The 13,089-nt window shown below is 39.0% G+C and overlaps 1 protein-coding gene across 1 annotated transcript; it reads left to right on the top strand.

Annotated features, from left to right (window-relative positions):
- The first annotated feature begins 8,879 nt into the window (after nucleotides 1–8,879).
- Nucleotides 8,880–10,565, top strand: LOC120431274 (uncharacterized). Its single transcript, XM_039596407.2, has 2 exons — nucleotides 8,880–10,176; nucleotides 10,235–10,565. Exons 1-2 carry the CDS (start codon nucleotides 8,923–8,925, stop codon nucleotides 10,427–10,429), a joined length of 1,449 nt encoding a protein of 482 aa, XP_039452341.1. The 5' UTR covers nucleotides 8,880–8,922; the 3' UTR covers nucleotides 10,430–10,565.
- The last annotated feature ends 2,524 nt before the right edge of the window (nucleotides 10,566–13,089 follow it).

Below are 13,089 nucleotides of genomic sequence, written 5' to 3'. Positions count from 1 at the left end.
TGTAAATTTTTATAACTGTAAAACATAAAGTTTTTGATACTTCAAAAACAAAAATTTGAAGATTATTGAACATATCATTTTATTCTTAATTTTATTTAATTTAAATTCAAAGAACGCTTAAAACATGATTACATGATTTAAAAAAAATAAAAATAAATATCTAGGAATTCGTAATTTTTTTTAAAGTCTCATTCTTTTTATTAAAATTTGGATCTGATTTATTCAGTTATCAGTATTTAACTGTTTTATTTTTTTCAATGAAAAATTAAATTTGATAAGATTCCATGTTTTACAACTTACTTTATGCGAAATGTTCGAAGAGACAAATGCTCTAAACATATTCGCAATAATTTAAATCAAAATAACTTTTTTTTTTTGCTTTTTCAATATTTTTTTCATGTTACAAAACGTTAAATAATCATGTTACAAAACGTTAAATAATAATAATAAAGTTTTTATTTATTTTTTTCATTCAGAACGAATAACGATTAGATTTTATTCGATATTTAATTTTTCCGAAAACTGAAGACTGAAGACAAACCTTTGGAAAAAAAAATATTTGAAATGACTTAATGAATTTTTTCCACCAAAAAAACCATTACCAAACTCTACTTGGAATCTTTTTTCAAATATTCAAACAATATAAAAACAGAATCATAACTTTACGCTGGCCATTATCGTTAAAATAAGGTTCTATTAGTGTTTAATTAACTTTGTTGTTGTTTTTAGTTCAGTTTGTTTGATAAATAGATCTTGTTTATAAACAAAAAATAGTAAACTCCAGCTGATTCATAAAAAAATATTATGGAATTCTGTGTTGAATGCATTTATTATTTTAAAGGATTTTTAATTCTTAAATGGCTTTTTCATTCTTAAATAGATTGAAATAGTGAAAGGAACCTTAAATTTAAAATAAGTAACTTAAAAAACATTTTGTGAATTTATTTGAAAACAAAATATGACAAAATTATTTAAGAGTTAGAAAATAATTTTCAAACAATATGCTTGGAATTCCCGACTTTTTGACAAAAAATCACAAATTCCCGAGTTTTTCCCGATTTTTTGCGGATTTATGCGAATTCCCGACAATATTTTGTGAAAATTTGTATGTTTTACACTGAGACTCTGGTTTAGTGAAAATCATTGCAAAAATCTAATCTACACAGTAAAAAAAATCATTTATTACATCAGGAAATAAGTACATCTTTTATGTCAGAAAAATGTGAAATATTACCTGGGTCATTCCATCTGAAGCGGAACAGCATTTGAAAATTACCCTCTCCGATCCTGCTCAAATTTGGCAGAGCTGTTGAGGCTATCAAAACATGCAAGAATCCCGAATTTCATCCAAATCCAGGGTTGTTACGGAGAAGTCGAAAAAAAATCCGCGCCAAATCCGCGCCGTCCCAAAAACCCAATCCGCGCGAAATCCGCGCCATAATAGGAAAAATAATTTTGCGCGACAAATATACAACAGAGTTTCACAACAATTTAATTTTTATGAAAGTATTTGAGAACAAAAATTAAAATCGTTTTATGATTAAGGGTTCCGTCGGAAGGAACGCAAAAACCACAAACGTTAAAATTATGTTGTATTCAATAAATAGAATTTAAAATCCAGAATAGCTTTATCTTAATCTCAAGACCCAGAATGTTGAAACGCTGAAAATTATATGATCAAATTTATTTTTGCTAGGATGAATTAAACCAGAGAGAAAAGCCATAACAATAAATTTAGCAAAAAAGAAATTCAAATAGGGATTTGAAAATTTAAATTAAAAAAATCAATAAATTGAAAAAATTAAGATTTGAAAATTCATAAATCTAAGGATTAGATAAAAACATGCAGTTCGTGCTCGACACGAAATTTGTATTATATTCTTCTAAAAAATTCTCAATCCTAAAATATTACTTAAAAAATGCTCCAAAGTTATCAGACTTTCTGAAATCTATGATGGTGACAAAAATTGTAGCATTTAAGAATTCTGCGGTTCTTTTTATTAAGATCCAGAGTTTGAGAATTTAAGAATTTAAGAATTTAAGAATTTAAGAATTTAAGAATTTAAGAATTTAAGAATTTAAGAATTTAAGAATTTAAGAATTTAAGAATTTAAGAATTTAAGAATTTAAGAATTTAAGAATTTAAGAATTTAAGAATTTAAGAATTTAAGAATTTAAGAATTTAAGAATTTAAGAATTTAAGAATTTAAGAATTTAAGAATTTAAGAATTTAAGAATTTAAGAATTTAAGAATTTAAGAATTTAAGAATTTAAGAATTTAAGAATTTAAGAATTTAAGAATTTAAGAATTTAAGAATTTAAGAATTTAAGAATTTAAGAATTTAAGAATTTAAGAATTTAAGAATTTAAGAATTTAAGAATTTAAGAATTTAAGAATTTAAGAATTTAAGAATTTAAGAATTTAAGAATTTAAGAATTTAAGAATTTCTAATCTAATCTAATCTAATCAGACCCTAGCGCAGCCAATCTTTCGAAGGGATCCTGGAGAGTGCCTTAGGTTAGATGACGCCTAGCACTCTTCTTGTCATTTATTAACATTTGTAGTGCGCCATTGCACCGGAATGCATGGAAACATCACAAGCATTAAAGCGGCCAGGCCTACTGCGTAAAGCCGTATCGCAGAGATGACTCGTAATTGGGTTGAGTTTGAGCACTGAGTGTTCGAACAACAACACAATTCTGAATCGACAGGGGAGGAAGAAGCGTGGGGCACACCACCATACGCTCCGAGATTTGGTTGTATTCGTTGGGAGCACCATGCTAAGAAGGTTTGGTACTCCGGGACCCTCTGGGATGGGACATTGTATTTCCACGAATGCCCTGGACACTATTTGCCGTGGTTATAGCGCCACAACTCGCTCTCTGTAACAGTACTCCTAATTCCAGTCCTAGCTTACCAAGTCGTCATGGCCTAGTGGTTAGCATTTTTGCTTACCAACCCAAAGGACGGGGGATCGAACCCCGCCTCGAGCGACTTTGATTTTTCGTTCATATTCATCATTTCAAATTCTGTGTACTTAACTTTCTCGTTGGGAGCAGATGGGAATCGAACCCAGAATCATTCGCTTACAAAGCGAACACCGTAACCAGTCAGCAACGGCCGCTCCTTAAATTTAAGAATTTAAGAATTTAAGAATTTAAGAATTTAAGAATTTAAGAATTTAAGAATTTAAGAATTTAAGAATTTAAGAATTTAAGAATTTAAGAATTTAAGAATTTAAGAATTTAAGAATTTAAGAATTTAAGAATTTAAGAATTTAAGAATTTAAGAATTTAAGAATTTAAGAATTTAAGAATTTAAGAATTTAAGAATTTAAGAATTTAAAAATTTAAGAATTTAAGAATTTAAGAATTTAAGAATTTAAGAATTTAAGAATTTAAGAATTTAAGAACTTTATTTGAGAATTTATAAGTTTTTGTTCCATTGATTGTTTTTATTATCAATTTTCAAAATTTGTAAATTTGGAGAATTTATTCTTGATTTTTAAATATTTTAAATTCCTGATTTTTTGGAATTTTTTTTATTTAGAAATTTAGATTTTTTTATTGTTGGCTATTTAAAATTCAGAATTTTTCAATTTTTGGATTTAACAACTATAAAAATTAAAAAAAAAATAGAATTTTAGAACTTCTGAACTTTTAATTTTGAATGTTGGAGCTTTCATATTTGAATATTTAGATCTTTTTATTTTTTCATGTAAATTAAAAAAAACCTTTCTACGGGTTAAATCCTAACTAAAATCAAAGGCGGAAAGCCAGCTTCTGTTCCGTCCAATATTGCTCATATTTGGGATTTGACCACAATACGTCCACCAGAGCACCCCCAATATTTTTTTTTGTTTAATCCGAATATCTATAGAAAAGCTTGAAATATGGTTCAAAAGAATCAAATCAAAATGTATCCAGTATAAAATAAACAATACATATTGTTGATAAAACATAACCTGAAACTCATAAGAGATGGAATATTTAGAACCCGTATCAGATGTTAATAATGAGTTGAGTGTAAGAATAAATTTATTTAAAAAATCTTTAACAAAAATTATCTCTTCTTGTAGATTATTTCGACGTTTCATATTAAAAAATTACAAACAAAAATTTCCGGAAAAAATCAATTTTGTTTCGGTAACAACTTCTAAGAAATTGAAGTTTTTGCACTTAAAAAAATTACAGTAATTCCTGATAATAATTTTCTTTATAACTTGAAAGTTAATTATTTTATTTATCAAAATTGTCATCCGCGCGAAATCCGCGCCTGAGCAAATTAAGCCAGCAAATCCGCGCCAAATCCGCGCTATCCGCGCGAAACGCGCCATCCGCGCGATCCGCGCCGTCCGTAACAACCCTGCAAATCGGACCACCCCCTCCATTTTTGTACCTCCCTAAAAAATCGACTTTTTGGCGATTTTTGACCAAACCTCCTAGGAACCACAAATCTTAGAGGGTCGGTCTTAAACTCAATTTTGAAGGAAATTGGACGTAGAATCCATTTCCGTGATCATTTTTTTTATTAATTTATTATTTCTACCTGTATTGCGCAATTGAAAACTTTAAATGGCCGTATCTCAAAACACCCCAACTTATTTTTTTATTTGACCTCACCATCGTGTTCCCCGGCCAATTTTACATAAGAATCACTTATCGACAGAAATGAATATGTTTCGTTCCAGAGATATCGAATTTTAAAGTTTTGTGTTTTCGAGCGGCTAATTCCCCAAATTTAGTTGCGATGATTTCGACACCGTCCGAACAACAGTGTTTTTTTTCTTCTGTCATTCTTGGATTCTTGGAACACAGTACGGCTGCTGTCAACACGTATAAGGATTTTTTTTAATTAAATGTACCTTGGCCAAAATCATCTTTTAATCAAATAGGCTCACAATATAAAAATTGATTTAATATGATCAATCTTTTAACCCATAAATCGGATTTGCCAAATTATGGTAAAGTGTCAATAATAAACTATAATAATAATAATAATAATAATAAAGGCCCTAGTCATGGCCTCGGAGGTACTCTAAAACGGTTAGCAACATGTAAAAAACGGTGCATTCAAAATAACCCAATAAATATTCCTTTCACAAAAATAGATTGATCAAGGTAAGGGAACAGCATCTAATTCCAGCGTTCCTCTAATGTTGCCATATCAGCGCTTTGGCATTCAATTACAGCTGATTAAAAGCGTTTTCAACTGAAATCGAGTGATAAATAGCTCAATAAGAAGTGAACAAGCAAGTGTCTATCAAAAGTTTTGCAAAATTTGTTGTTTAAATAGTGAAAATGAGCAAATTGGACGAAACTATGACTTAACCTGCCAAACATACGAGAATTTCCCCTATTAGCCATTTGAATAAATATTTGCGTAAAATCATAAAAATATAAATTAAATTAATCATCTCCCAGAACACCAGGTAGCAGTTATTGATCAGCCCGCCTGTGTGCTTCTAGCAGATGCGGCGAATGAAGCTGATGTAGGTAATCTCGAAAACACAAAACTTTAAAATTCGATATCTCTGGAACGAAACATATTCATTTCTGTCGATAAGTGATTCTTATGTAAAATTGGCCGGGAAACACGATGGTGAGGTCAAATAAAAAAAATAAGTTGGGGTGTTTTGAGATACGGCCGTTTAAAGTTTTCAATTGCGCAATACAGGTAGAAAAAATAAATTAATCAACATTTTGATCACGGAAATGGATTCTACGTCCAATTTCCTTCAAAATTGAGTCTAAGACCGACCCTCTAAGATTTGTGGTTCCTGAGTTATCGTCGTTTGAAACTAGGAGGTTTGGTCAAAAATTGCCAAAAAGTCGATTTTTTGGGGAGGTACAAAAATGGAGTGGGTGGTCCGATTTGGTTGAAATTCGGGATTCTTGCATGTTTTGATAGTATCAACAGCTCTGCCAAATTTGAGCAGGATCGGAGAGGGTAATTTTCAAATTTGCACTTTTTCGTGGACAGTTGAGATGGAATGACCCACCTCTAAAAATGTTTAAATCCACCACTGTTCCAGTGTTTTGCAATTTTTTCAGTCTAAGTTGAGGTAAATTTACACCATAAATGACGTAATTTTACACCTTCCAAATTTACACAATTTTTGACTGTGTAGTGAATCTGTGAATGATTACAGTAAGAGTAAGTAGAAAACACTCTATGTTTACAAACTCACTTTGGCCTACCTACATTTTTTGGAAATAATGAAAAATTAAAGTTTTTTTTTAAATACGACATTTTGCACTGCGAATATTAATTTATTGAAAATCTATCCAAAAAATGTAAAAAAAAATCGAGAATATTCAAAAAACTACGATTTTTTGAGAAAGTTATGGAGTTTTTGAGTCGGCAATGTATGTGCCGACTGGATTTGATAATTAGGAATTGATAATTGGGAATCACCTCCGTGTACGCACGAGAGCAAGCAGCAGTCAAGTGCTCAGTGCTCCATAGTTTTTTCGATTTTTTTCGCCGTAGTTTACCGTGATTAGCCGCGAGTTTGCTCCAGCAGCATGCCAAGGGCCGGCCGTGGCCGTGGCAGTTCGAGTGCGGCCTCGAAAAACCCGCGAAGTTCGTCTACCGGCCGTGTGCAAAAAGGTAAACAAACCAACGCCGTGTCGACCGCCATCGCGCAGGGGAGAGTGAGCGCAGAAGGAATCGACAAAAAGTTACTACATCCCGGATATGTTCCAAGATCACCAGTGCGAACCCGTTCCGGTACTTCCGGTGCCACAACCAGTGGCACATCAACATCCGCCAACATCCCCATCAGGAACGAGTTCCAGATGCTGAGCGACGACGAAGAAAATAACAACACCGACGGTAGCAGCACTACCGATGACGACGACGACGATGATGGACGTGCACGCAAAAAAGTGTCGGCGCCGAAAAAGAATAATTCTCCAACGGAACGAAGACCACCTCCAATTTTTGTTTTGGACACGTTGGCGGACGATGTTGACGAGTTGCTGGAAGGCCTCGGATATTGTCTGAAAATCGGTAAGTCGGCAGTGCAAGTGATCACTCTGAACAGAAAAGATTTCGACCTGGTGCTTGAAGAACTGAAGCGTAGCAACTTCAACTTCTACACATACGACCCAGAGAAGCCCCCTGTTAAGGTCGTCTTGCAGGGTTACCAAGACCGTCCGATCGCCGACCTGAAGCGACACCTCTCGAACGCCGGAATAAAGCCACGGGAGATAAAAGTGCTCTCGCGAAAGACAACAGTCACGGGTACGCATACCCTGTACCTGTTGTACTTCGACCGCGGCACCGTCAAGATCCAAGATCTGCGGCGGACTACGACGTTGGACGGTTTTTGGGTAAACTGGCGGTTTTACACCAAGAACCCGACGGACGTAGCGCAATGCCACCGTTGCCAGAAATTCGGCCACGGCTCGCGGAACTGCAACCTCCGACCCCGCTGCGTGAAGTGCGGTGAGTCACACCTCTCGGAGGCGTGCGCACTGCCACGAAAGGCGGACTTGGGGGAAAACGCAGAACAAACTAAGCCGCGCGTAAAGTGCGCGAACTGTGACGGCAACCATACCGGCAATTACCGCGGATGCGTCGCGCGCAAGGCCTACCTCGAGGAGCAGGAAAAGAGGAAGAAGAAAGCAGCAGCGTCCCACTCTCCTCAGCGAAATACGAGCGCAGCCATTCCTGCAGCTGGCCAGTGTACGGTTCCAGCGGACAACCCAGCGATCCCTCCTGGATGGGGGCGTTCTTTTGCCAGCGTGGTCGCTGCCGGTAGCGGCGATGCGGCCCAGCAAGGAGTCACCGGGGAAGATCTCTTTACCCTGCCGGAGTTTTTTGCTCTCGCGGGGGAGATGATGACGCGGTTTCGGAGCTGCCGTAACAAGGCGGAGCAATTTCTGGCCCTCGGGGAGCTGATGATCAAGCACATCTATAATTGATTATTTTTGTCTGTGATCTAGTTTTAAGCTTTCTCTCTATCTATCCTTTTTCCATTGCACTTTCTGTAAGTTTTTTGAAAACTTTTTCTTACTCTTGTCTATTCCATAGTTATAAGTAATAATTTTTCGATTGAAATACGATGTAAAACACAGCTGAAAGGAACACCAAAACTCTGTTATGTACCTAAATGAACTCATTGTAACTTGATTATTCACAAATAAAACCGAATTGAATTGAATTGAATAATTGGGAATAAAACTGACCCCATTAGAATAGGAATTCAACACCATGACAGCCATTCATTGCGGATTGCTCCCATCTCCACCGCTTACCAGATAAAAGGACGAGAAAAGTTGGTGTTTTACTTTTAAGGGGATAAGAGAAAATCTCCACGGTATCCCCAAATTAGTTTCGCTTGGAGTTGGACGGTTTTTGTGAAGGTATAAGGTCTAGGAAGCAATTATTATTATTATTATTATTTATCTTTATTAATGAGCTAACAGCCGGAGGCTGGTTCAGCTCTAGGAAGCAGTTTTTGAGTACTTAAACTTTATAATTACCTACACCTAGAAATAAAAAAAAAGTTTCAAGAAAAAGCTTTCAATCAAAAGCTAAGAAGATTGAATGAGGCTCTAACTTTTTTTTTCTAGAATGAAAAACATTTTAAATTGAAAAATAATCAGGGATGCATTAAATTAATTGTATCAAAGTTAAAAAAAATAGTAAGAATCAGAAATTAATAAATCCAAACAAAGGCTTATCAAGTGGCGCTTACGCGAAAAGATTGCACTAGCACGAAGCACGTGAGCATCTCCCACTATATTTAACAAACAATTTCGCCGATAAACCGCTGGCCGCCGCCACACGACGAATTCTTCCAGAATGTTTACCCAGCAACGTGTGTTCCACGAATCCTGCTGCATGTACTAACTACGGTATTGGAGTAAGTATAAAAGAAGTGCGTGCCTAAACGGCCAAGTTTAGTGGCAATGTTCGGGTTCGGGTGGATTGTTGTGGGACTTTTGTGCGCGGTAGTGGGTGGTGGTGTTCGAGCCGATCTTGGGCTGAACCAGGAAGTGCCCGAGTTGGTGCTGCAGGTGGAGGATGCCATTGGGTTGGGAGTTGAGCCGTTGCTGGAGGTGAACGCCACGATCGAGGTTGATCCGTCGTTGGATCCGACCGGGGCTTTGGGTGCTATTGTGGGGGTTATTAATGTGGTCAATGGAAGCATTGGAGAGGTGTTTGCCGCGACTGGGAATGCAGTTTTGGATAGTACTGGACCGCCGAATAGTGTGTTTAGTCACGTGTTTAGAGCGAATATTAATGCAGAGATAAATATGCAGAATGCGATTGCTAGTGCCGTTCCGTTGAGGGCGATTTTGAGAAAGTCGGTGTACCAAGCTATTGAAGGGAACCTGAGTGTGATCCAGAATCAGATCAAGAATCTGACCTCGGTGTATACGGAGCTTGGAGCAGCTGCTAATACGATTACGCTGTTTCCGAACAGAAGCAGAGACATTAGCACTGAGATCACTCCAAAGTTGGTGAACAGGCTGGCCGCTGTCCTCGGTGATATCTCCAGCAAGGTAGCGAATTTGGCGGAATTATTCCCGGACATCGTTATGAAGCAGATTGCCGCAGTTGGGTACTTCTCAGCTGCGAACGCCACAACAAGCAGCGCCGTTAGCAAAGTCAGAGCTCAGCTGAACCTGTTCAACAGCTCGATAACTACGACGATCACCAACCTGACCACAACGGCCGGAGTTTTGGCCGGCAACATCAGCCAAGCGTACGTCCCGATTACATCTGCCGCGCAGAACTTTAACGGTGGAGATATCAGCAACTTGACCGCCTTCTTGGATCTGGTTGACAGTCACAACAATGATCTTGTTCAAAATATTACGCTCAGCATGGTTGACCTGCAGGACTACATTGCCGAGTTGTTGGCTAACGAAACTCGCGATGCCACAGGGGCTGTCTGTAATGGGATCCGAAACCTCACCGACTCGGCTCTGCTGACGGTCAGCGACTTCTCTACGGCGTGCTCCAACCGGTATCAAGCACAACTCCAGCGGGCACTTCTTCAGGTTAACCGTCTGGCGAGCTGCCCGGAGATCACTCCGTTGGAAGACTTCTACTTGCTGTTGGATTTGCTGCTGACGTCGGTACGCACGGATTCGGTGGCGATCACGGCTTCGCAGATCCTCGGCTGCAGCAATACTTTTGGAGCGTGCAGCTCAACGGTAAGATCGTATTGTATAGAGATACTCAACGGGACCTAAACTCACGTTTTTTGCGCAGTACTTTTCCGTTTTTCCAGATCTCGCTCAAGAGACGCACATTCAGCTGCAGTTGGTGCACAACGCGATCGTGTTCAAGATCCGAGCTTTGGCGCTGAGAATTGGCACGTGTGCCGAAGCTGTTACGGCGGACGTCCAGGAAATTGTGCAGCAGATTGTGTCGAGTTACGCCGCTTGCTTGGAAACGGGGAACTAGGAAGGCGTTAGATCATGAACATTTATTTATTTAAATCATGACTCCGTCGATGATCCAAATGACATAGCATCGAATGCTTCACCAAATCCGTAGTAACTTTTCAATAGGGCGAAACCTTGATTGTAAACAAACAGTCTATCCCTTCTGCTTAAGTGACAGTTCACGTTAACCCTCTACTGCCCAAATTTTTTTCGAATATTTTTATTTTTCCCGTGTTCAGGAGGTCATTTTGAGCAACTTTTGTTCTACAAAAAACATTACTTCTCTTGTTTTTCTTGTTTTTTGTTTAGTATTTTAATTTGCATTTATTTTGTTTAGTTAATGTTTGTTTTTTTGTAGTATTTGGCCTATTCTACCACCTCCTATCATTACATATTACCACTTACACTTTACACTTTTTCAATTTTTTGCATGTTTTTCACATTTTCTGCTATAGAATAGCACCATCATCATTTAAATTGCAAAAAATGTGTAGAGGCACAGTCTGGGACACTGCAAAAATTACTGCATACTTCTTTTTACTTAACATATAGAAAATGTAAGTAAAAAACACAGCCAAAGTTGACCCCTAAAAAAATGACATTTTTAAAAACATTGGTAAAGTCACATCAAACAAGTAAAACTGCCAACCCATAAATTTTCTAAAATTTGAGGAGTACTTTTTTCCAATGCTTTTTAAAGATCAAAAATTGGTTGAAAATTGGATTTTCGGGGATTTTTTAAATCGAAGCCCGTCTAAAGGCGGGGTTGGGTTGTAGAGGGTTAGGCTGCTTGTTTACAATCAAGGTTTCACCCTATTGTAAAATTACTACGGAAATCGTACCGTAGCAATGTTACGACATCGTGTTTTGAAAAGTAGTTTTGCTCAACAAAACCTCGTCGGAGATCAGGATCATGAAATGTTCATATTGTTTTCATTCATATTTGCAAATTTCAAATTAAACCAGAATAAAGATCGTTACAAGCACCTATAAAGTTAAATCTCATGTTTTGAAAGAACCTCCGCACAACGATCGTTACGAAATAGCCCCAAACGTGAGGAAAGTCGCGCGATAGCGCCACGCGTTGTTTGCCAAACAACTTTGTACCGATTTGACGCGCATTGTTTTCGTTCCCACTGGGCGCGTTTCACAACAGAGGTCGTCGTATAAATGATGTGCGTGTCCAATCGGGATCGCATTGTGCAGGATGGGTCAAGCGGCTTGGACGGTTCTGACCTTGGTCACGCTGTTTTTTGGTGACCTTAGGGCAGATTTAGGGCTGGCTGAGGTCATTCCAGATCTTGTCCCGATCGTCAACGAAGCGATTGGAGAAGGTCTTGTGCCTTTGTTGGAGGCATACGCTACGATCGAGGTGGATGTTGAGTTGGATCGAAGTGGAGCGTTGGCTACGGTAGTCAGCGTTACGAACATTGTGAACCAGACCATAAGTGGGGTATTCTTGGCGGCGCAAGAAGCGGTTGTGGACAGCACGAGTAACCTGAACGTCGTGTTTGGTAGACTGTACAAAGCCGATATTAGCGCCGAGATCGGACTGCAGGATGCGATTGAAGCCGCTGAGGCTTTGGAGTCAGTCGTGAAGCGATCTACGTCCGATGCAGTTCTTGGAAATCTGACCGCTCTACAACACCAGGTTAAGACCCTTACGGCAGTGTACATTGAGGTTGGAGTGGCGATCAATACCTTCCAGTTCACCCCAAACAAAACTAGAAATCTTAGCGCTACAGTCACTCCGGATCTAGTGGACAAGGTAGCAGACGTCCTATGGAACATTTCTACAAGCGTCACAAACCTAGGCAGCTTGTTCACTGAAATCGTTCAAGATAAGAACAACGCAACGATTTACGTCGTCAACATCAATGCAACGATCGACACCTCAATAACCACCATAACAAGTGTGGTAGAAGATTTCACCAAATCCACCAAGGATGCCAGTAATCAGCTCTTACAACCAATCCAGTCCGTTACCTCAAACATCGCTGAATCATACGCCGACATCACCGCCAACCCACAAGACTTCAACGGCGGCAACATAACCGACCTTGTCCTATTCCTAGGAGTGATCGGCAACGCCAACCTAGTGTTCGGACTCAACACCACCATGAACCTCAACACCCTCCAAGCAAACGTCAACCGAACCATGGCCTTCGCCACCGCGACCGCCGCCAACGCCCTGACCAGCTCCATCCGTTACATCACCAACACGACCTCCACCAACGAATTCACAACCTTCGGCCCCATCTGCTCCGAACGCTACTTCCATCAACTTCACCGACTCGCCCCAAAATCATCCCTCCTCTCCAACTGCCTCAAAGCGGAACAACCCTCACTAACCATCCGCTACAAGCTGATCCTGTCCCCGCTGCTAGCCCAGCTCGAATCGAAAGCCAGCTCCTTTGGATTGTCCCAAATCAAGACCTGTCTCACCGCGGCATGCAGCTCCGCATACTTCCGAGCATTTCTCATCCTCGCGGAGGAAGTGGTCCAGGAGCTGCAGGCGATCGACCGGATGCTGGCGGCGGAAACGCAAAGCTTCTCGACGCGCATCGCCGTCTGTGCGAACGCAACGGCGGCCGATGTGGTCGAGCTGGCGCAGCAGGCCGTGGCCGGGTACAATGCGTGTTTGGTGGAGGGTAGATCGGGACCAGTTGGCATAAATGT

The sequence above is a fragment of the Culex pipiens genome, chromosome 2 (genome assembly GCF_016801865.2).
Source record: "Culex pipiens pallens isolate TS chromosome 2, TS_CPP_V2, whole genome shotgun sequence".
NCBI lineage: Eukaryota > Metazoa > Arthropoda > Insecta > Diptera > Culicidae > Culex > Culex pipiens.
Note: the sequence above shows the minus strand (reverse complement) of the source record. Positions and strands in the feature narration are given on the sequence as shown.